The sequence below is a fragment of the Neolamprologus multifasciatus genome, chromosome 8 (assembly GCF_963576455.1).
Source record: "Neolamprologus multifasciatus chromosome 8, fNeoMul1.2, whole genome shotgun sequence".
NCBI lineage: Eukaryota > Metazoa > Chordata > Actinopteri > Cichliformes > Cichlidae > Neolamprologus > Neolamprologus multifasciatus.
This window is the reverse complement of record NC_140446.1, coordinates 250029-275000: the sequence shown is the minus strand read 5'-3', so window position 1 is coordinate 275000 and position 24972 is coordinate 250029. Positions and strand designations below refer to the sequence as shown.

The following is a 24972-nucleotide window of genomic DNA, read 5'->3' as shown; positions in this document are numbered from 1 at the left end:
GAGTGTGTGTGTATCTGTGTGTGTGAGTGTCTATGTCTGTGTGTGTCTGTGTGTGTGTGTGTGTGCGTGAGTGTGTCTGTGTGTGTGTGTGTGTGTCTGTGTGTGTGTGTCTGTCTGTGTGTGTGTCTGTGTGTGTGTCTGTGTGTGTGTCTGTGTGAGTCTGTGAGTGTGTGTGTCTGTGTGAGTCTGTGTGTGTCTGTGTGTGTGTGTGTCTGTGTGTTTCTGTGTGTGTGTGTGTGAGTGTGTGTCTGTGTGAGTCTGTGTGTGTCTGTGTGTGTGTGTGTTTGAGTGTCTGTGTGTGTGTGTGTCTGTCTGTGTGTGTGTGTGTCTGTGTGAGTCTGTGTGTGTCTGTGTGTATGTGTGTGTCTGTGTGTTTCTGTGTGTGTGTCTGTGTGTGTCTGTGTGTGTCTGTGTGTTTCTGTGTCTGTGTGTGTGTGTGTGTCTGTGTGAGTCTGTGTGTGTGAGTGTGTGTGTGTGAGTCTGTGTGTGTCTGTGTGTGTGTGTGCGTGTGAGTGTCTGTGTGTGTGTGTGTCTGTCTGTGTGTGTGTGTGTCTGTGTGAGTGTATCTGTGTGTGTGTGTGTGAGTCTGTGTGTGTCTTTGTGAGTGTGTCTGTGTGTGTCAGTCACCACTTCAAACCTTCAGACATGTCAAACACATACAAACTGGTTTGTTCTCTGTAGATAATTTCCTCCTTAAAGTCTGCATTATTAGGGGCGTGGCCTCTTTGACCGACAGGTGGATGTGACACAGGTGGCTGTAGCTGTTAGCGTCACCTGAACTGGACCTTTGTACTTTGTTTGTGCTGCTGGAGCATTTTTAATGACATCATCTGACCAATAACATGGCCGCTGTGAGGTCACTGTAACAGAGGCGGAGGAATACAGAACAAGACGAGCGACGAGGCTTCAACGAGTGCTGTGTGGATCAAATCTGTGTTCTGGAAACAGGAAGTGGGTCTCTGTTGGAGCAGCTTGGAGGACTGTCAGCGTTCGGTTTTAGTGAGCGTGGGACACAGAAGAGAGATTTGCTGTCAGATCACAGAGAGCGCCGGCGAGCGCCGGCGGATGAGGTGTGTGATATAAGACGGAGGCTGGTCATTAAGAGCCTTAAAAGCAATCAGCGAGGTCCTGAATTGAATTTAGAGGCGAGCGAGCATTACGCGCCCCTCAGCCTGAAGACTTCCTGCCACCATAACAGGTTAAAGCATGGATGAAAATATGAACGCACGCCGCTGCTGTGACCTTTCTGCTCTTCATCAGCTCAGAGAAATCCCGCCACGAGGACCTCGGGAGAGCGATGCAGCTTCTCCATCGTTCATCAGCTCCACTAAACCTTTCCTCCTCCTTCCCTTTGCCATGGCAACCGGTAGCCAGAGGCCATTATTCTAAATGGCTACCTTGGGCCCATAATTGTGTGTCAGTGTGTGTTGCGGTGCTGCAGTTGCTTTAAACCACACACAGACAACAAAGCGAGCCCAACCCGGTTCAGAGCGGCGTTCTCTCGGTGGAACGTGCTGTTCTGCATGCGGCGTTCTCTGCACGCGCCTGAATACAGCGAGCAGAATTAAAGATGTGTCAAAGCCTTCCACTCCCGTCAGTCCTCGCACGCTTACCTTACAGCTCACACAGCAGGATGTCCTGATGTTTCACTGACCAGCAGGGTTTCAGCTCATCGCCGTGACACTCTGACGGCGTGTCGAAGAAACAGACGAGAGTCTGAATGTTTCACATGCAACATGCAAACACACTCAAAGTGTTTGTGGAAAAAAGGATGGACATGAAGCGATGACGAGCGGGTCCTGATGCTGCCGGCAGCAGCAGGGAGCGTTTCCAGGTTTGATCCCGGAGCGGGGGATCGCCGTCACCCCTCCAAACTCCCCACATGGACTAAATGTGGTTATACTTCAGCTTATTTAAAGCTCATAAAGCCGCTAACGAGTCTGAGAGCTGCAGGTTTTAGTTTGGCTTCACAGGCAAATACAACGAACACAGATCAACAGGCCAATGATCACTGACTGGATCATGATGATGGAGCAATGGACGATGATGATGGAGCGATGGATGATGATGATGGAGCGATGGATGATGATGATGATGGAGCGATGGATGATGATGATGGAGCGATGGATGATGATGATGATGGAGCGATGGATGATGATGGATGCAAATTCTGATTTTTTTGGTATTTTTACTGAAATCATTTCGAGGCATCGCGGTCAGAGCGACTTCTGTTTCTCCTCCTCTGATCCCGCCCACGCCCTCGCCGTCTCCTCTGCATGATTATTTTCATTTTTCAAACCTCAGCAAGTCCAGACACACACACTCACACACACACACACAGAAACACTCACACACACACACAGAGCTCAGATCTGATTGTCACTCGGTGAAAGCTCGAGCGGTTCTCTGCAGGCTGAAGCCGTCGTGAACTCTGTACGTGAGTTTGTGAAGTTCTGCAGCTGCGACAGCTGACGCTTGAACAAAGCTGGAAGAAGAAAACCAAAAGCAGCTTCAGGTCCAGTTCTTCCTGCAGAGGTGTGTTTGTGGGCAGCTGAGATTCCAGTGTTTTTTGCAAAAATCTGTAGAGAAATGCGAGTTTTCTTCTTCTCGATGCATCACGCGTGTCCTCCACAGAGGCTCAGTGAAAGACGAGCCCACATCACAACATGTCCACGGTCCCTTTCAGTTAGAGACCCACCGACGGGTGAAAGAAAGACACTCAGATCCTGTATCAGTGAAAGCTGTGAAAGGTTTTCAGATGAAAGCTTCACATATATTTGTTTGGAGTTCAGAGATAAATCTGACGATGTAACTACAGAGAAGGTCCTCTGAGCTTTCTCAGTCCTGATGACCTCGCGCTTCTGTGGCCATGAAGCATCCAGAGAAAGACAGAGGTCGCACGAATCAGCACGAACTAAACTCGGCTCACACTGGTGAACTCTTTGTTGACTGCAGAGGTGGCTTCAAAGGAAGCTCTTCTCCACCTCTGCAGTCTTGACTTTGCACTCACCACCCACAGCTGGTGGTCTCGGGTGGAGGTGTGAATGGCCAGCATCATATGCATGAAGAAGATCCAGAAACCACAACCCGGAAGCTTCTGTGTCCACAGTCGTGAAATGATGGTGATGAAGGGAGCGCAGCTATGGCGACGCCCTGCAGCCTCTGGCTCTGCTTTACTCACATCTTTGACTTCAGAGTTAAACTCTGAGGCGACGCGTTAAACCGACGCCTGGAGGAATATTTGCTGTTGTTCCAAAGTTACTCCAAACATGCGAGCTCGCTCCCAATTCAAGGAGCAGCAACAATGTTTGCTCTAAAAATATCTCTTCTATTAACTTTGGGAGTGAAAGTGGAAATAAGCTCGGTGACTCGATCCCTCGGATGAATTCAGGAGGTCGCACCTCCCGTTTTATTAAATCAGCACTTATTACACAGGAAATGATTCAGGCGAGCAGCGACGAGGGAAACAAACGTTGGGAATATTTCAGAGAGCACTCACTTTTTCCTGGTGTCGTACCTCCCCGAGGTTCCCGGGCTCTGCGGAGGACACAGAGGAGAAAATGACCAATCTCTATGCAGGATCATGCAGAGCAGTGACACACATTAAAGCACCTCTATTCCACTTCACGCCACGTTTCTGCAGAGGAAATCGCATTAATGCGTCCCCTCTGCAGCAGCGTCTCAGCACTCGTCCACTCTCACCGCCTCCACTCACTCCTTTTATTCACCGCTTACCACAGCGCTGATGACATCACAGATCTCAGGTGAAACAGAAGCAGGTGCGACTGTGAGAAAGTACCCGCCTCCTCCCTCATCTCCTACTTTTCTGCATATTTGTCTCGCTGACATGTTTCAGACCATCAAACTCAGAGAAAACCAGAGTGATGCACTTTTTAAATGATGATGTCATTCATCGAGGGAAACTATCCACCTGTGCCGTCCTCAAACCTGCAGCCTGCTGTCTGTGACCACGTCACTGTGCAGGAGCTTTGGTCCTCTTCTTTGCAGACCCATTGGAGGGTTTCCAGCCTGAACAGGTTAAGGTTTCTGACTTTGACTCGGCCACTTCACAGCCTTCGGTTTGGTCTTCTGAGCCAATCAGAGGTGGGCTTGCTGCTGTGTTTCTGGTTATTGTCCTGCTGCATAAGCCCAGTGCCCCTGAGCCTCTGTAACTGATGGTTAGACGCTGCTGCAGCTGCAGACCATCACACCACCATGTCTGACTGTGATGGTGGTGCAGATGTAAGAGGACTCCAACACTCCAGGGAGTCATCCACAGAAGATTTCCCAAAGAGAATATATGAAAGCACTAACACGGAGGATGTGAGGAGGAAACAGACATTTTATTTAAATAACAAACCACAGAAACAAACAGGAACTGGCTTCTGTTTCCACTGTGACCGTGTTGATCTGTGTCACACACCAAACAACAAATAAGCTAAAAATCAAAACGTCTCTTCCAGCCAACAAAAAGTCTCTAATGTAAAGTGAAGTCTTTAGTGTGATTTAGTGCAATAAATAAATAAATAATCCAAAAAGCAGCTGTTTTAATACTGAAACAAGAAAAGGAGCTAAAACATCGCCCAGCCTTAAGCAGGAGGCTCCATTCTCACGGTTAGGAGCAGCCAGGTTACCCCACTCAGGACAACACCGGTGCATTTTTTACCACACCCACCAGAGGTCGTTTCACCGTGACGTCACCCAAACGCTTCTACACGAAGCCTCGAGGTCGGCATTATTGGTCAGATGATGTCATTAAAATGCTTCACAAGGCTCCGACAGCACAACTGCAAACCAGAGGGCCAGTTCAGGTGAAGCCACAGGCCACGCCCAGTTCTCAGTAGTCCAGCTCCTGGGAATCGTTAGTCTGCCTATTGATCCTGCTTATCAGCTAATCAGCTGATTTCAGTTCACGTGTCAGAGGAAATGGCGACGCAGTCTGGAGCATATAAGGACATTTTTGGTTCAAGCTGCATCTAGGACAGAAACACGAGCATGGTGCTGCTAACACTGCTAACACTGCGCTTCTTTGCAACCTGCACATACAGCATGCTAACACTGCTAACGCTGCTAACGCTGCTAACACTGCTAACACTGCGCTTCTTTGCAACCTGCACATACAGCATGCTAACACTGCGCTTCTTTGCAACCTGCACATACAGCATGCTAACACTGCTAACGCTGCTAACGCTGCTAACACTGCTAACACTGCGCTTCTTTGCAACCTGCACATACAGCATGCTAACACTGCTAACGCTGCTAACGCTGCTAACACTGCTAACACTGCGCTTCTTTGCAACCTGCACATACAGCATGCTAACACTGCTAACGCTGCTAACACTGCTAACACTGCGCTTCTTTGCAACCTGCACATACAGCATGCTAACACTGCTAACACTGCTAACACTGCGCTTCTTTGCAACCTGCACATACAGCATGCTAACACTGCTAACGCTGCTAACACTGCTAACACTGCGCTTCTTTGCAACCTGCACATACAGCATGCTAACACTGCTAACGCTGCTAACACTGCGCTTCTTTGCAACCTGCACATACAGCATGCTAACACTGCTAACGCTGCTAACGCTGCTAACACTGCGCTTCTTTGCAACCTGCACATACAGCATGCTAACGCTAAGCTAGCCAAGAACCCAGAGTGAGCAGAGTGAATGGCGACCCCCGCAGCCGGCGCCTGAACTAAATAACAGGAACAAGCAGATGATGAGGCAGAATTTTTAAAGCAGAATCACCGTGACAATCGAGTGTCTGTGCTGGTTTTCATGTTTGCTTTGAGACAAAGATCTGAGAGACGCGTGTCCTCATCAGGGACTCGTGTTGGCGTGCGCTGGAGCCTCAGGTTTATATTAAATGGTGATTATGAGACGGCGTGTTTGAACTATATTACAGAGTAACATCAGAGTAACTTCACGAGTATAGCAAATGACCTTTTCTCAGGAGTAATGAAGTAACATACTGCATTACTTTAAAGAAAAGTGTTCTGTGTATTCTGTGTAATAGATTACTTTTTTGAGTAATCACAACAAAGAAGGTAATACCTCAAGCACGCATGAACGTTTGACCCGCAGGATGCAGTTAATTTGCATCATGTCATTTCTTGATTGCTGCGTGGCGCACAGCACCTCCGCAGGACACCAGAGGAACTGCAGGTTTTGGTGCTTTCTTATATTCGTGATGTTGTAAAAACGTTTAAACACTCGGTCACGTGTCACGTCACGTCAGATGCGTTTAGATGTGAGCATAAAATAAATCTGAGGTGCTTCTGAGCTGCTGTGTAATCACCGGTGTTGCTAATAAACCTGTTCAAACATCAGCAGCCCCGACCTGCTCCCCTCTGGGGCAAATAAACAGTGTTTGCTGAGTCTGTCCGTGCATGAAGGATGCGGCAGGAGGAGGAGGAGGGGGGGGGGGGGGGTCGGTTTGATTCAGGGTGAAAGTATTCAGTTGCCTTGACGACCGGAGAGGACGCTGCGAGGGAAAATTGCTATCTGTACGCAGCGCTTCGGCTCGCTGAGACGCTGGAAGGCCTGAAGATGCTCAAACAATGCGGCGCCCGGCGGGGCTCCACCCCCGACACGCTGACAGTCGTATTGTTCTCCTCAGCTCAGTCAGACAGAGGGCGTGCTTTTAACAGTGTTTAATGTTCCTGCACCTCTCTGTGCCAGCATGAACCCCCACCCCTCCTCTAACCCCGCACCCCTCCTCTAAACCCCCACCCCTCCTCTAAACCCCCACCTGCAGGAATAAACCTGGCCGCTCAATATTCACACTAACAGCTGCTTCGTGTTTCATGAAACCAGCATCTGAAGCTCTTTCAGGTATTTCCTGACAGCGAGTTCACGCCCGTGAGCGGCTCGGCAGCGGCGTGTCGGGGTAATGGGCGTGACCCACCCTTCATCGGGTTCAGTGCTGCTCTGAAAGCGTCCATCGCTGTCCGTGATTTCTCGGCACGCCTCGTTCCTGCAGAAAGGTGCTCATTACTTCAGACGCTCTTCCTCCGATTCGACGAGGGCGTCCCGGAGGCTTTGTTCTCGCTGCCTGTAAGACGGGGTCATCGCTGAGAGTCGCAGGCAGAAGAACGATTGGCTGAGTGCGATCGCTGAAACAAACCCGAGGTCTGAGCTGACTCCGGCTGTTTCGAGTCAGCTGAAGGACTTTGGCGATGCAGCGGCGAGCGCGACTCTGAAGTCTGAACAAAAGCAGGCCAGCAGCTTCAGCTCTTTGTTCCTGTCGGCGTTCGCCACAGACTTCACCGGAGTTTAATCGGTCACCTTCACCTCCTTTTCTCTGAATCGGCCCATTTCCTGTGAGGAGCTTCCTGTCAGAGGATGGCCTCATTGATCAGGACACCTGCGCGATCAATAATCATGGATGACCTCATTAATGCGCAGAGCAGCACAATATGAAGACGTTCTTGTTCAGGATCAGATTTCTGAGGAGGTCAGGTGTGTCATTATAAGCATCAGCACGTTAGCAGAGCTTCTCAAAGTCGGCCTCTGATTGGCTGGGGTGCAGTGATGGAGTCCCTGTGGAAAGGTGAAGAAAGGTTCAGGTGTGTGCCTCTGAAGCCCTTCAGATCCTGGCAGAGGTGCTCAGAGAACAAAGAGGCGGAGGCCTCCTCCTTCACTCTGCTGGTATTTCTCTGAATGTCAACACGCCCGGCCGGCCCGTCTTTGTTCGCGCTTTAATGTCACAGGAAGTTGTAGCGCAAAGAGGTGGAGGTGACTTTACTTTCAATTAATGCCGCCGGCTCTGACCTTTCTGCTGGTGTTCATAATTTTACCTCCTTTTGTTTTTCTCTGCCTGTGAAAGCAGAGCACGTCTTCCTGTTCAGCTCAGAGTGTCAGAAACACGAAGCTTCACGGAGTTTAAAAACCTCAAATCTTCTGTGTTTGTGTTAAAAACGTTGTGCTAAACGTTCATGTAACACCAGTTTCAACCACAAGATGGTGCAGCGCTTTAAAAGCCACGCTTTCATAGTGGCGACATGAAAATAAAAGGTTATGCAGCTGCTCTCTCTGCCTGCAGAGGGCGTGTTTCAGTTGTTCCGCTAACGTCCACCAGGGGGCAGCAGTCAGCCTGCATTATTAGCAGTGGAATGGATGACATCATGAAGGCTATCTTTTAGCTACAGTCTTTTGCTGCGAGGATAAAAACAGCTGCTTCTTGGAGTTTGACTTCAGCAGACAAAGAGAGCCGCTGGCATCTGTCACTCGCTCACATGCTTTTATCTTTACAGTACTTTATCAGCTGTGAGGCGTCATCTGCCTCACTCGGAGTGTAAGCGGAGGAGGAGAGCCTCTCTGGGCTGATGCTGAACATCTGTATCGATACCCAGCTCGATCTGCAGTGATCAGACCTGAAGGGACCTCACTGCCTGTTAAGTGTCACCGCTAATTTGAACTAACCTCCTGTTCTCCTGTACGCTCGCCACGCGGCGGGTGGACGGCGCTGACTGCAGACGGCCCCTCCCGCTCCTGCTTCTCTTCTCTAATGTGAACAAGGCTTTCTGTGTAGCCGCCTGTTGGCCTCTCCTCGGGCTAATTAGCCCTCCAATGCCGGCATTCATGGCCGGGCGGGGAGCCCGCAGACGGGGGAGGCTGAGCTCCCCCTCCTGGCAGGGCCCACCCGCTGGGTGACTGACAGGCTGACTGCCGTGGTCACAGATGTCATGCAGCACAGCGGTCCGGCTCTCAGGTGCTGCTCACAGAGAGGCGGCGCCATCAGACCCCACATTAAACTTTAATGAGCTCCACCACAGCCAGCGCAAAGGTCAGAGTTCAGCAGCGTGAGCTGTGAGGTCATTGATCCAAAGTTAGAACAATCATCAAAACTATCTACCACCAGCAGCACGACCTCCCACGGCGCGCTGCCTGCACTGTGTCCCGACTCCCAGCAAACAGTGAGGAACGTGTCATGGCGTCCATTTTTACTTTAATGTTGCGACGTGTTCTGTGTCCGACACGAGACACGGAGGGCACAGCGAGCAGTGAGGCCTCTCAGGACGACCTTTGACCTCTTCCAACCTGATTTTTTATGCTTGAAATGTAATTGCACTTTAATCACACTACACTAATGTAACTGCACTGTTGTACTTCATCACACGGTGTAACACGACCTGATGGATTTATTACACATGTATACTAACTCACTGTAATGTAATTAAAATAATTATACTTGAATATTTTAATAAATATGTAATTTTTTCAGTATGTTAGTAATTATTAAACTGTAACTACGCTATATTTAAAAAATACCTATTTATTACATTTGTAATTAAACTACATTTGATCATATTAAATTATAATACATGTTGTTTGTAGTGTTAATTACACCGGTGTACGTCAGTCACGATGTAACCACACAGTAACATTTATGTTTACACTTTGTTACAATGTAAAGTAAAGTTTAAAGGTACAGGTGAATGAATAACTACACTGTAATTAAACTACTTTGTTATTAATGTATTTAGACTGGAAACAATTGCAGACATCCTTTTCTTCTTCTTCTAGCTGCTTCCTTTAGGGGGCGCCACACTGGACCATCTGCTCCACCTCCTCCTGTCCCAGCAGCCCTCTGCACGTCCTTCACTACATCCATGAACCTCTCAGGTTTTCCACAGAAGTAAATCTTTAAACGTGTGAACCGTCTCGCCACAGAGCGCCGCCGAGGTGACGTCATGAGCTCAATCAGCTGATCAGCAGAAAACTGCTGGGGGATTCCCATGATGCACTGGGTGTTTCTTCTTCACTCACTATGTGTTAACAGACCTCTCTGCATTGAATCATATCTGTTATTAATCTCTGTCTCTCTTCCACAGCATGTCTTTATCCTGTCTTCCTTCTCTCACCCCAACCAATCACAGCAGATGGCCCCGCCCCTCCCTGAGCCTGGTTCTGCTGGAGGTTTCTTCCTGTTAAAAGGGAGTTTTTCCTTCCCACTGTCGCCAAAGTGCTGCTCATAGGGGGTCATATGATTGTTGGTGTAGTACTGTAGGGTCGACCTTACGACATAAAGCACTCTGAGGCGACTGCTGTGATTTGGTTTATAAATAATTTGAATTTCTTCTTCTTATGTTTGAAGTCGCAGCGTCACAGAGCGAAGGTCTGATCGACTTTAATGTTTTGGGTCATGCCTGACGACTGCAGAGCATTTCTCTGGACCCTCATCATCATCACCACAGGTGTGCACGTACTGGGAGGTGTACTGGGGGGTATGGTTACATTAATGGTGAGGAGTGAAGCTGTGGTTTGCGCGCAGCCTCAGCATGCAGCGGGTTAATGCGGCGCTGTCATGAGGGGAAGGCAGCACTCCAGCGCTCCGCAGCCTGTTTTTTTAAGGATCAGCAGTAATAAGACGTCGGGCTGAATTTATGAGCTAAGATTTTGCGGAAGGTGATTCATGGAGGATTTGGAGCGCAGCTGATATGATTAGTCCCGCGGGAGCAGGACGCTCAATACAGCACTGTGTGAGTGTTTGTGTACAAAGACGGCGAGCGGGCCACAGAAAAATGTCAGAGTAAACAGGAGGCGTGCACAGAGCCCGCCTGTGTGCACGCCTCAGCCCACATCACCCCATCGCGGAGGACGCCGAACGCGCGGCTGCTGACTGAACGTGTCACAAATAAAAGTCCTGCAAACACTTTAATGAAGTTACTGTTCCCTCAAAGTTCCCTACAGTGGGGCAAAAGCACCAACCCTCTGATTGGCTGTTTAAACATGGCGGTTGTTCACTCAAAACAATCAGATAAATGAATCCATACACAGGAAATCTCTCTGCGAATGAATCGTCCATCACTGTTTTATCTTGGATCAGCTGACCACAGCCTGCTGCGTGCAGCGACCAGCAGATGCTGCTCCAATCAGCCGCTGCTCCAATCAGCCGCTGCTCCAATCAGCCGCTGCTCCAATCAGCCGCTCTTTACCCCAAAACATCCACCAGTTCAATCATTTGTGTCATTTATTCAGTTTCACAGGTAAAAAATGAGTTTTTAAAACTCACAGCTGAAGGATCACCAAACCCCACCGAGCTCGCCCGACATCATCACGATTGTTCGGTGACAGTAAACGGGGCTGTTTGCTGTGACATCATCACTGTTTAAAATAACCAAGAAGAAAAACCTTAAACCTGCGCTCCCTCTAACGCCCAGCAGGGGGCGACTCCTCTGAAGTCTGTGAGGAAATGAGCCAGCTGAACTGCTTCCTGATGATGTTCATGTTAGAGTCATGAAGGAGCAGGAAGCAGGGGGAGGAGTTTAGAGCAGGCAGGTGTTTGTTAACTGGTCTGAGGGGCGGGGACCTGGAATGAGAGTCGACGAATCAGGTGTCGCTCAAACTCAGGATTTAGATGGCTCGTCTGGGAAATCTTCCTCCTGGGCTCAGGTACGATGAGGGTGAATCATCGCTTCCTGCAGCAGCTGCAGTCACATTAAACAGGCCCAGCGGATGAGGAGGGCGCCCCCTGCTGGTGCTCAGGAGGAGAGGCCTGTTACTACTGATGGTTAAAACAGAACATGAAGCTCACGCAGAGGCAGGAAACACGGACGTACGGAAGCTCATCGCAGCCAGTGAGGAGTTAAATTATTCTGTTTTAATGTTAATAATTTTACATTTTTATCAAAACTGGGACTAAAACAAAACCAACTCAAATTAATTTTGTTTTTATAAATTAAGAATTTTGATTTTTAAATAATTGTTTTGATTTTTTTAGTTGTTGTTTTCTAAGATTTTGTCTTTTTTTACCTGAAACTCTGATTTAATGTCAGAATCTTTGATTTTCTCTAGAAAATGTTGTAAGTCTTAAAGTAACGCATTGTTCCTTTAAAAGCCGCTGAGCCGGAACAAACAGACTTCGGTGTGACATCACAGCGCCGCGCTGTCGGGGTCACGATTCCCAGAAAGCTGCAGTTTAACGGCTGAACGCAGGAGCGGGATGTGTTTATGGTGCAGGTGGAGGTGGGGAGGCGTCCCCGCCCCGCGCGCAAACAAAGGCGCCGTTTCCCCGGGTTTATGACGGGAGCGCCGCTGAGTCACCGGGATGTTTCTGTGCCGTGAGCCGGACGCCGGCGTTGCCTGGAGATCATTTACAGACACGACGGAGCAGACGGAGGAGGAGGAGCTGCTCCGCTCACAGCGAGACATCGCTCCATCAGTCTGTGTTATCACTAATCTGGCTGCTGATTGGACAGAAACACGAAACAGTTTGTTGGCTGAGAGAGAAAAAGAGCGAGCGGAGATTAGGAATCATTCCCAACCTGGAGACGAATGCAGGACAGCGTTTCAGCGACGGAGTAAAAACCTCGTCAGCTGAAGCTCAGGACGTCTTTCTGCCTTTAAGGCCTCTTTAGGCCACACTGAGGCACAAACATGTTTTTGTTTTTTAGCTGCAGGTGACGAAACCGACCGAACATCAAAATTAGTCCTGAGATTAAAGCTCAAGATGATCTATCAATGGATCCAGCGCGGCTCATAGAGCGAGTCTGGACGCTCCTTCGCTCACGCTGATGATGGTGACGATGATGGAGGCGGATCCTTTTCCTGATGTGTGTTTCATGATTTCAGCTCATGATGTTTCTCCTGCAGTTCCTCTAACGCCCACCAGAGGCTCCAGAAGCATCGCTGCAGTGTCCAGGAAATAGACTGGTCCTGCCCATGGATCGTAAATGTGTTTCCTCGTCTTTCTTTTGTCTTCGCATCATAAACTCATCCTGACTGAACTAAACGATTGCACCTCTGCTCGGGCGGATCGGCATGTCCTCCGTCATGGATGCAACAATGACCCACTCCTCTAAAGCCCGCCCACTCTTTTACAAAGCAACCAATCCATCTTCCTTGTTCCTGTGACATCACAGCAGCGGTGGGAAGATCCGCTCCCTCCCACCGTCTGACTAATTAGAGCTGCTGGAGGTGACCAAAACAGGTGCCAGAGCCACGCTCGTGACCTCTGACCTACACCGAGGTGGACACAGTGGGCGGGAACAGCGAAGCGTCGCGGTGTTTCTCACTGCTGGCAAAGGTTTCCCTGTTGAAGCTGCGTCAAACGTGAGGCTGATTCACCGCGGCACGAGGCTGGTCAGGCGGCGCCGCTGAGAGTCTGACACACAACAAAAACACACAAACGCTCCGAGCACAGCGGCGACCACGAGAGCAGCTACAAAGATAAAAGCTGTTCATCGGGAAACAGTCAGCTGTGTTTCCCACAAACAGCTTCCTGTCCTGTTCTGATGATGGAAGCTGGGGTCAGAGGTCAGCTTTAGTGAACGTAATCAGATAAGAGGAAATCCAGACTTACGTGGATGCTGCGGAGTTTCTTCCGGCCTCTCTCCAGCTGGCTCAGCAGCCTCAGGTGTTGCTGCTCGCCGCCCACCGGCTGCAGCAGACGGTCGTCCACCGAAATCGTCTTTCTCAGCAGCGCCCGGTCTGTGGCCCACGGCAGGGAAACTCGCGCCGCCTCCCCCAGGGGAAGACTCCTCGCACCGGCTCCTCCTCCTCCTCCACTCCTCCTCGACCCCGGGGACGGATCAGGTGACCAGAAGTCCCGCTGAACAGAGCCTGCAGAGAAACCAGAGCCCTGCTGCGTCAGGGGGGCGGTGTCATGTTCCCACTCACCCACAGCGTGTGTGTGTGTGTGTGTGTGTGTGTGTGTGTGTGTGTGTGAGAGAGTGGGTCAGGTGTAAGCTGACCACCTGAGCTGCTGCATTAAAACTACATGAGGAGGCCGAGGGCGTCGGCAGCTTGTGGCTCGACGTCGACCTTTTTAACCAGAAACAAAGCGGCGCTCACTGAGCACGTGCAGATCCACAGCAGTCTGCTGCGTGTCCACACAGCTGCACACACACGTCACACTCAAACGTTATAATCAGCATCTGGCTGAACATCAGCACGAGCTCGAGCGAGAGAAAAGAGGAGGAGGTGGGTGACCAGGCGGCTTGCAGCACAGACCACAGCTGGCACAGCTGTGTGCCCACTTTCATTTTCTCAGATGTAAACTCTCCATTTGTTACATCACTTCCTGTGAAACGTTACAGCTAACTAAGTGAAACATGTGAAACATGAAGTTGATTTCTTTGAATAAATAAATCAGACTTGATGTATTTCAGCTGCAGTTGACTCTGAGTTATTGCTTTGTGTTTGCTGGTGCTCAAGAACACGACGGAGACGGAGGCACGCCTGTTTGCTTCCACAGGTGCGTGCGATGAAACGTGAGCCTCACCGCGGGCCGTGTTCAGGTTAACGCTGGAGGTAAGGCACCAAACCAGGCAGCAGGATAAATGTTTGATGAGGAGGAAATCCACTCAGCTCGCGCTCACAGACGAACACCGAGTGCAGCCAATCGATTTCATTCACCAGGAGAGGTTTGAATCCGCTCGAGAGAGCGCCTGGTTCATGAACGAGAGGAAGGTTTGGCTCATTCTGCGTCCTCGGCTCTGTGTCATCGCCATGCCACCACGCCAAGACGTCAAGACGCCCTCATGGCTTCAGCCATCAGACACCTGACCACAAACTCACTGTGGGCGCAGGACATCAGACCGAACAACAACGAAGCGAACCGGCCCTGCGAGCGCCACACAGAAAGTCCCACAAACCATCAAACAGTGAAGGCAACACGCGCTGGTCACAGTGATGGCGAGTGGCCACCAAAGGCCATCCCTCTCGCCATGCACCGCCTTAGAGGGTGCTCGCTGCTGCTCCGTGTGAGGAGGCCAAACACAGAGCGTCACCTGCTCCTTCATCACGACTGTGTGACTGTAGAACAGCTTCACCATCTTCCACCATCCAGGAGGTAAACTCTCCTTATAAGGAAGAATGTGGGCGTGGCAGCACGCAGGTGTGTTGATGATCCTGAAGACAGGAAACATGAAAGCACGGCGCTCACGCTTCGAATCATTAATGAATAAAGTCTGTAAAGCTCAGCTGATCAGCACAGCTGCTCTTCCTCACTCAGCTGGAGTCACAGCTCCCTCTGCTGGACACACAGCACACCAGCACCCAGACACGACTGCAGGAAGTCAGAGAGGTGAGAGTAAAGTGAACTTCCTGTTGAAGGTTGCTTCCCAGGGTAACACGAGCCGCTCCTGATTGTGTTTTGATGTTTACAGCGGCCAGGAGCTGCTGTCGCTCTTTCTGGGTCTTAATAAAGATTGATTTTGACCACGAGGAGACCATCGGTGTTTTCACTTCGTCTGATGTGTCTCAGCTGAAGGACGGGAAAGCTCTTCATCCTCAGCTTCCTGTTTCAGGCTCTGAGGATCCTGTTCTCTCTTTTTTGCTTCAAATCAAAGATTTTTTGCTGGAAAACTTTTGTCTCAAACTTTTGTTGGTGTTGCATTTTTTCTCTGAACATCTTATTTTGAAGGTTCCTTCACTGAGGTCACCTGGAAGTTTCAGGGTTTACCTGATTTTAAGAAGCAGCTGGTCTGCTCACTGCCTCTGGGGGGCGCTGCAAACAGGCTATCAGGATAAAGGATAACCAGCTCAGGACTTCCTGTTTATGAAGCAGGTGACCTTTGCCCTTTAACACCTGAGAACAGGAGATGGGCGGAGTCCTAAAGCACAGCTGTGGTGTCATTGATGGTAAAGCTGGTTCAGAGATTTAGCCCCGCCCCTTCGTGGACTTTCACTGAAGTTACCTGTTACCTGCAGCGCTGTGAAACTCTAACGATCCACCTCAGGCTTTATCTCTGCATCAGCTCATTAACTCCACCCAGAACCAGCAGCAGCTACACCACCTTGGACACCATGTTTATCTCACACTGAGGTTTTTATCCAAACGAGGCGCCGCAGCCTGGGCGGGCGAGGAATCAGCAGGACAGATCAGAAAAGACGGAAAACCTGCGACGTGAAGCCGAGAAGCAGCTCAACCCTGCAGTCTGAGGAAAGCGCTGAGATCAAACACCTGATGGATGCTGTGCCGTAATCTGCTCGACAGGAAGCTCGTTATCATTCTCCAGAAGGGTGGAGCTAAAGAGAGCAGAGCGACACACAGGAAGTGGAGCCCGGTAAACAAAACGCCGCTCGGAGCCATTAGCGACATTCCTGACTCGACGGCGCGCCCACAGCTCCGCTCCAACCCCACGTCCAGTCTGCCGGCAGCTACAACCTCCACCCACGACAGATCTGTCTCTGTGGGTGTGGGAGAAACTGACGATTACCACGGGGCAGAGGGGCTCAGCCTCCGTCAGCCTCCGTCAGCGCCAACACAGACGTCTCACTGCTGATTTTAGCTCTTCACCATAAACAATGAAAGTATCAGAAAAAAGGCCGAGAACTTCCTGTTTGACTCACTGTTTACATGTTTGGCTCATTTTCTTCTTCGTGTACTTTTTTAGCCTCGATTTTGTATTAAAGTCGAGTTTTTCTCTCGATGTTTATTAACACGTCTGCACTTCCTCATTTTCTTATTACTTCTCACTTCCTGTTTTATTTTGGTAGTCATTTGTGTCACGTGTTTACTTCCCCCGTCCTCACTGATGGTTTCACCTGTTTGTTGTTACCCAGGTGTTTCAGCTCCTGTTTCTCTGAGCTGCTGCATTTAATTACTTTATAATTAAAAGCTTCTGGTGATGCCATAAAGCATGTCCACACAGGAAGTGACGGACAGCGATGCCGCGACCAGAGACCCACTCCTTGTTTCAGCCTCCACCTATCCCAGCATCCTCCTCTCCTCCTCCTGCCTGGCAGCTCCACCTTCAGCCTCCACCCCCTCCGTCTGCCCCTCTGATGGACTCGTTTCTGGTCTCGTCCCAAACGCTGCGATACCTGATCAATCTCTTCTCAACTTTAAATGTTAAAGCATACTGCTGATTAGAACGTTACCTAGGCAACCGAGCGAGCGAGGCTTCAGTTTAATGCCCTCTCAGAAAGTCAGATCTGACCTTTGACCTAATCTCACTGTGTCCATGTAGACGTTCAGAGGAGCTTGTTTACTCCAGGCAGGCATGACACACACACACACACACACACACACTCACACGCTGGCTGTTGTTACCTGAAGAGGTCCAGTGGAGTCCTCCAGGACTGGCAGCGAGACGCCGCCGCTTCCTGATGCTGACGCCGCTGTGGGAGGCGGAGTCTCCTGCCTGAGTGCCATAGCTGGACCGTGAAGCGGCAGCAGCGGGAGGAGGTGCAGGGGTGGAGGAGAGGATGGGGAGGAGGGGTGTGGACAGACAGATCGCCTCCTTCGTCAGAGTGGGCGTGAGGAAGGCGGAGTCTCTTTCTGACGACCTGCAGGGATCCGAGGAGAGAAAAGTCAGCACAAAATAAACACGACACGGAGAACTCCTCCTCTCTTCTCTCGTTTCACCTCCAGCCAGCCAATCAGAGACCAGAAAATAACCACAGCCAGGATGAGTCCAAAGACTAAGGGTGATACGACTGCAGTGGTGGGTGTGGGTGGATGGAGGGTCTGCCAAGAACTTCACCTCAACACCAGAGGCTGGAGTTCACATCCACATGTTTACCTGAGGCACAGGTGACGGAGGAACAGGTCCTTATCTCCGATCTGATATCTAACCCTGCTGACTGGGCTCTCAGCTGATCTCTTCCTCTGTGGTCCTCACATCACCGAGCTGTTTAAGCAACTGGAAACACTTTATTCAGGAATACTGTGACGAAATGTCCTGTTTTCATCAACACTTTGGGAATAAAGTATCCACACGGTGTCCCTGCCACACCAACGCTACAAATCCTGTAAAAAACCTGGAAGAACTTTAATGTATTTCCCATTAAACGAACACAGGAACATGCCGGTGTTAGTCAGAGCATCCACACTGAGCTCTGGTCACATCAGTAATCCAGCTGCAGGGATCAGTGCGAGCAGAGCGCAGAGCTTGAAACAGCAATCGTTTGAGCGCTGAACGCGACCCTGAGACGTGCGGGATGGACAGGTAACTAGAGCTGCCACAAACGATTATTTAGTCGACTAGCCACCGATTAATTTTGCGATTAGTCGACTAATCAGATCATCATCCGTTGGACGTAAAACGTACAGCTTATTGCACCAGCAGCATCTGCTCTTATATAACTATCATTAGCTTACAGCTTTAAGTGTTTAAGGTATGTGCTAACTAAAAATAAAGACAAGATGATAGTTTATTAAATTTTAATGAAATCTGCAGATTGTTTTGGTGAAGTTTAATAAACTCCTTGCTATCTAAAATATAACAGGACACCGGAGTAAATTCTCGAGCATCTCACACTTCTGATAATCAGCTGTCTGCTTGACGTTTATTCAGCTGTGTAAAAACTATAACTTTAATCTCAGCCAAACCGATTTACTCAGGAACAAATAAAACACTAAAAAAGCCAAACAATAACATTGTTAAGTTATCTAAGTGACTTATTTATCATGTTTAACCTGAGTAGCGAAAGACGGCGGTGGGTTTGAAGCCGGGAGTCCGGTGTTCTCACGGCTCTAGTGAGCCTAGCCCCCGGCTAGCTATCGAGCTAGTGGCTAACAGACGTCTCCGAAAACGTCGGAGCGCTTTTGAAAATATGTGGTGTCTTGATAAACTGAGCAGATATTTGAGGTTTACACAGCTACATTCTCGCCTGAAAATATGTTAAACGTTTATTTTGTGACCCAGAAAGAATAATAAGAGTAATATTAAAACTAACTAGCTGCCGCCATTGTTGGAAACTGAGCTGGGCTGCGCTATGAATTCTGGGACACAGCTTCTTCTTCTTCTTCGGGGTTTAACGGCAGCTGGCATCCTTGTACATGCAGTGCTGCCATCTTCTGTTTCAGTCCGTTATTACACTCTTAAATCCTACTACTTATTCCTGCGTCTTTTGTGATCTTACAAAGCTTCAAACGACGCGTCGACTATTAAATCAGTCGTCGACGATTTTGATAGTCGACGTAATCGTGACTAGTTGACTAATCGTGGCAGCCCTACAGGTAACCGAATGGTACCTGTCCTCGGAAACAGCAGCTGCACTGTGATGCTCGGATCAGATGCCATCCCTTTTTCCTCCGCAGGAAAAGATCCAGCAGCCGAGCCCAGCTCAGCATCCGAGGACGACGCGCTTCAGCAGATCACTGCAGAGCACTGCGCCCTTCACCGGACGGCCACAGCCGGAAAACAGCGCTGAAGGAAAAGCTCCTGTCAGGTGTTCACTGCCCAGCAGGGGCGTTACCTTACCTGTGTGTGTGCGCAGGGGGACAAAGGCTGGGTGAGGAGAATGGAGAGTCGAGTGTTTCTGAGCCGGGAGTCAGTTTGCAACGATCCTGCTCGCCATCAGCGTGGGCCCAGATCTGTACAGAGCGCGCTCAGACATGGACTCATCCACACAGGGCTTTGTCTACACTGAGCTGCTCTCTCGCTCACAGTGTGAGGAACAGAGAGGAACGAGACAGGGATCGAACCTGCAGCCGTCCCATCCACAGATGCCAGTTTTCTAAACATGTTTTGGACCATTTAGAAATCGTGCACAGGAAACACATGTCACTGTGCAGGAAGTGGAAAACTGTGATGGGGAGCAGCTGTGTTCGTTGAGGACGGTGTCCTGTAAGGAAAGCTGTCCTGTAGCAGGTGGAGTGGAAGGAACTCGGTGGTTTGCTCCATCGTGGTGAAATCTGTCTCGAGCCCTGACAGAAACTGGAGTCTGTGGATCTGAAGCACTGACTGTTTCCTGCAAAGAAACCAACAAAGCTCAGACAGCAGGACCTGGCTGCGAACGGATCTGTGAGCGTGACAGGGAGGACCTTCCACTGCTCCTATAGTTCGTCTGAAGAGCGTCCAGCTGCTGCAAACACTCATAATGACCCCACTTCCACACATTAGCTGTACATTTCCTCTCTATAAACAGCACTGTTTCCCCTCGGGCTTCCTGCAAGCTTATCTTTGCCTACAGAGCCGCCATCTCCACGGTGCCAGGCGAATGCTTCATGAGCTCCAATGTTTCTGCAGGACGAGCGGGAGGATCAGCCTGTGCCCTGACAAAGACGTCTGACAGACACCTCCCGCCCGAGGCTCTCTAAAGTTAACCTTGACGCTTCAAACAGGAATAAACTTCTATCTTTTGTTTGGACCCAGCAGCTGCTTCAAAGCTCCAAAGATCAGCTCAAACACGCAGCATGTTTATAGACGGACAGTGAGAAGGTTGAATGATGGTCCTGAAGGACACTTCACAGAACATTTTCCCTCAAAGGATCTCTTTTCATTCGAAGCACCAAAGGGCCTGATTGGTTCCTCTGTGCCACAGCGCTCCACCGTTATCCTGAAATCAGCAAATTTCATGGAAACGGCCTCGAAATAAACCCGATGAAAAGCATAAACAGGTGAGCCGGGGTTACCTGTCGATTTCTCCCGGCTCGCTGCAGGTGGAGCGGCGGGAGTTTGAAGCCAGCGACGAAGAGGAGGAAGCCGGGAGCGAGTTGGCGGAGTGGAGGGACGCACGTGAGGAGTACGAGTTGGAGGAAGAGCCCGAGGAGGTGTGGGTGGAGTCCAGAGGCCTGGAAAGCAGCAGTGAGGACGGCATGCACAGCCATGTCTCCAGGTCGGAGAACTTGGAGTAGCTCAGCATCTCCAGGACGCTGCGGGAGGAAGGAGGCGGAGTTACAAAGGAATCGACACCACAGCGAAGGATAAACAGGTTAATGAAAACCAATCAGCCCCTGAGAATCGGCGTTTGGCTCACCTTTCCTCTCCCACTCCTGGGACGTCATCTTTCTCATCAGCGGTTTGAAAGATGCAGGAAGTCCGGGAGTCACGCGATGACAGCAAAACACAGGAGTTATCAGAATCCACGGACATCTTCGGCCATATCTGCGGGACATCAAAGATGGGGAGTTACAAAAACAACAACCTTCACACAGGTGTGCAGCAGCTCTCTGTGTACCTGGTGTTTCCCACTAAGACGTCTGTCTGCAGCTTCCAGGGTTACTTTCTGCAGGTCAGCCCGTTTGTGTGCGTTAGTCCTGCCTGACATCATGACCTACCAGCCTGTTAGCCAGGCCGTGGTTTATTGACTTCATGTAGGCCTGCACTCTCTACAAGCTCACACTGTGAAAGTCTCACTGGTTAAAGAAATGTTAACAGACATTGTTAACTTACCATCCCTGTTAACAATCCTACAAATTTACTGCTAATAAAGAAATGTCACTTAAACGGTAGCTTGTAGCATTGGCTTGTTAGCTGGTCATGAGATTAAAATGTGACGTCAAACCCGCAAAGGATTGTGGGTACGAGTGGTAAGAGGTACTAGCGCACGCAGGCTTTCACGTGAAAACAGTCACACAGCGATAAAAAGAAACACAAAAATGTCAAGAAGCTGTTGTGTTATTAACTGCAACAGCCGGTCACATGACAGCCACGGGAAGCCGGCGGTAAAGAATCGTTTTTATCGGATTACGTTGTGGAAGAAAGATTGTTCAAACCGAGTTTCTGAAGTAACAAAGAGGCGACGGATGGCTGGATTGCAGCCAATCGAAGACCAAATATAACGTCCCAGAACAGCTCACAGGTTAGTCTGCTCCAAGCATTCACACAAAGGTTCTTCTGTTGTAGTTGTTACGTCATTTATCATAATTGTTGATGTAGGTTACAAATAAGTCTTATATTGATCTGAATTTGTTGCTTTGCTGCTTTGTTCGCTGTGGCTTTGCGAGCTAATGTTTGTTGTGTTTTGTAGGAAAACCAGCCGACAAAAAGCAGGAATGTGATCCAGACTGGGCCTCTATCAGCCTGGGTTTAAAGCTGCTACCACAGCCAGATCTGATCGGTGAAGAGAGAGCGAGATCCAAACAGCCACGTCTGCATGTATGTGCTCGAGTGTTGTATGAAGCACGTGATGAATAACTGTTTTCCAGTATGTTGTTTGTTTGTTTTTGCATTGTTGATTTGTTTTTCACGAAGCAGCTAATAAAGCATAACGGATACAATGTTTCCTCTTTGCTGTCAGATCCTGTAACAGAATGAAACAATGATGCCAGTTATGAATAAAGACAATAATTGAATGAATTATGAAACACTTATTTTATTTCTAGTGGATCTGAAAATGTTGTGTAACACTACAACCTGAAACGACAAACAGACACGTTGGCCTGTAACAGCAGCTGTGAGAGGGAAAAATCACCAAAGTAAACTGGAGCTGGGCTTGTTGCAGGATCTGAAGTTACTAAACATTAGGGGTGGGGAAAAAATGGATACTGTGTAGTATGGTGATATTTTGTTTGCTAATAATGTATCGATACAGGGACAGCAGAAATCGATATTTTGTTACAAAAAGGTTTTTGTGCTCTGACTTCAGAGCATGTTGATCCTTTTTCTGAGCAAGAATCCTGACATTCCTTCACTGTCCAAATGTGTTTCACTTGTTTTTGGCAGCAATAAACATGACAGTTTACTTATTTTAATTTAAGACATGTTTTATTTTAATTAAGTTTAAAACTTTTTTATTTAATGTAAAATTATATTTTGTTTTAATTTCCTTTCAAATTCTTCAGTTGCTGAAGGGGCTGCATAGTTTTCATAAACTGCATAGTTCAGAATAGCTATAATTGTACCAGATGGTTGATTCAGTTAAGTTGGACTAGACTGTAATACAAACCGTTCAGTTTGTCAACAATAAAACTGAAATGAGAGAAAGACTGAGTGTGAGACTTTGATATTAGAGAAAATGAATATTGATAAAGTTTACCTTTATGTACAGAATCTGAATATCGCAAAATATTTTAAAAAATTGCAATAATATCGTATCGTGCGTTAAGTATTGTGATAATATGCAGGCACGGTGGCACGGTGGTTAGCACTGTTGCTGCACAGCAAGAAGGTCCTGAGTTCAATTCCACCATCAGGCCGTTCCACCATCTGTGTGGAGTTTGCATGTTTGCGTGGGTTCTCTCCGTGTACTCCGGCTTCCTCCCACCGTCCAAAGACATGCAGTTTGTGGGAATAGGTTAATTGGATAATCCAAATTGCCACTAGGTGTGAATGTGCGAGTGAATGTGAATGCGAATGGTTGTCTGTCCCTGTGTGTTGGCCCTGCGACAGACTGGCGACCTGTCCAGGGTGGACCCCGCCTCTCGCCCTATGACAGCTGGGATAGGCTCCAGCGCCCCCCGCGGTAAGCGGAAGCGAATGGATGGATAATATCGTATCGTGGGATGTGTGGTGATTCACACCTCTACTAAACACTTTGTGAGTGTGTGCACTCTCACTTAGGACCATATAATAATAAATATGTGCGTGATGAAAGTTGTGCAGCACGCTGACGTGCTTACTCCACTCTGTGCTCGTGTGGGTCTGACCCTTTCACTCCTTTGATTTCTTCCTCGTACTTTCTTTGCCTCTTCGTTGCGTCTGTCTTCGTGCGGAGCTGCCGAGTTCTCCGTCGTTTTGTACAGAACTGTTTTTGGGGCAAATAAAATGCAAGTGGGGATTAAAACCGCAGAATTAATGGTTACCGGTGCTGGAAATGCTTGATGCAGTGTTTTGATTTAGTTGCCGCTCGTACCCACAATGCAACGCCGAAAGTCACGTGGTCTGTCGATCTCATAACTCTACTTTGATGTTAGCTGGTGAACTAGTGTTAAGAAACTCATTTTCATTAATTAGTTATTGCAGAATTACAATATCCAGAATGTGGAGTTCTAAGCTGAATTAGCAGGTTTCATCTTATAAATTAGCTGTTTAATTAGTAATGCTGCTTGTTACTTTGGTAGACGGTATCATACAGGTCAAACCAGTTAGTTGGTTAGCTGGTAAGTGGTGGTAACAGTCACACTGCATGGCAGTCAGATGATATTAGCTAACATTAGAATAATCATTTAATTGTCCCACAAGGGGAAATTTGGTTCAGCTTGTTTGTAATGCTTTGTTCATGCTGTTAGCTAGCACAGTGGAAAACTAGCCAATGGAGAGCCAGCCATGTTGCCGTGGCAACCAATGGTACCACTGTATGTGTAAAACAGGCTAATTTAAAGTCTAATTTCTAAACAGGCTAATTTAAAGTCTAATTTCTAAACAGGCTCATTTAAAGTCTAATTTCTAAACAGGCTCATTTAAAGTCTAATTTCTAAACAGGCTAATTTAAAGTCTAATTTCTAAACAGGCTCATTTAAAGTCTAATTTCTAAACAGGCTAATTTAAAGTCTAATTTCTAAACAGGCTCATTTAAAGTCTAATTTCTAAACAGGCTAATTTAAAGTCTAATTTCTAAACAGGCTCATTTAAAGCCTAATTTCTAAACAGGCTAATTTAAAGTCTAATTTCTAAACAGGCTCATTTAAAGTCTAATTTCTAAACAGGCTCGTTTAAAGTCTAATTTCTAAACAGGCTCATTTAAAGTCTAGTTTAAAGTCTAGTTTTAAAGTTTAAAATCTAGTTTAAAGTCGTGATTTAAAGTCTGATTAGAAAGAAGAAACGTTTCCGGTGAATTTTCAACTAATCTGGAGACTTTCAGTCAAGTTTACTCTCGGTGGTGTCAGCCTAGCTGGCTGTTAGCGCCTTACAGGACTACAACTTGTCAGCTTGTAGTCCTGCTTTGCTAATCTTGGTTGCTGTTAACGTTGCCAAGGAAACCTGAGGGCTAACCATTGCTGCGACCCCTCGCTGCCTTCTTTAGTAATTACTTGGATTTGAGGAGTTATGCGAAGTTTCCCGGTAACTCCACACGTGGCTGATCAGCGGCGCGAGCAGGAAGCACCGGCGGGAGTGATTAACGCCGACTTCCTGTCAGCAAACGCTGCCCAAACAGGCCGATGTTCGCGCAAACTCTACCGTCTCTGTCCTCGCTCTGCTGCGCGCGGGTCCTCCGTCCTCCTCTTCCTCTCCTTCTTCCTCTTCTGCTCCCAGCACAGGAACATCTGCTCAGGCCGGGATCCCGCCTGGAAACGTGTCTTTGTCCTGCCCCGTGTAAAACATCCCAAAATACAGGCAGCCAGGCCGGAGCGGCTCACATTTCACTGCGGTCAACTCTGCGCACATCTGGAGCACGGCCGGGCCTCAATACT

The 24972-nt window shown here is 48.6% G+C and overlaps 1 protein-coding gene across 2 annotated transcripts in view; it reads right to left on the bottom strand.

The window, feature by feature from the left end:
* The window catches only part of ankfn1a (ankyrin repeat and fibronectin type III domain containing 1a), an 85352-nt gene extending 61159 nt beyond the window's left edge, over nt 1-24193 (bottom strand). Inside the window, exons 1-6 of one of the 2 annotated variants that reach the window (XM_085169898.1) lie at nt 20859-24193; nt 20658-20785; nt 20314-20553; nt 17005-17240; nt 13309-13568; nt 3500-3537 (exon numbers count right to left, since the gene is read on the bottom strand). In XM_085169898.1, the coding sequence (XP_085026024.1) occupies nt 3500-3537; nt 13309-13568; nt 17005-17240; nt 20314-20553; nt 20658-20785; nt 20859-20951 (995 nt within the window). In that variant the 5' untranslated portion in view covers nt 20952-24193. The remainder of the gene's footprint in view (nt 1-3499; nt 3538-13308; nt 13569-17004; nt 17241-20313; nt 20554-20657; nt 20786-20858) is intronic. The other variant, XM_085169899.1, reaches the window with a different exon arrangement.
* Nucleotides 24194-24972: the final 779 nt, after the last annotated feature.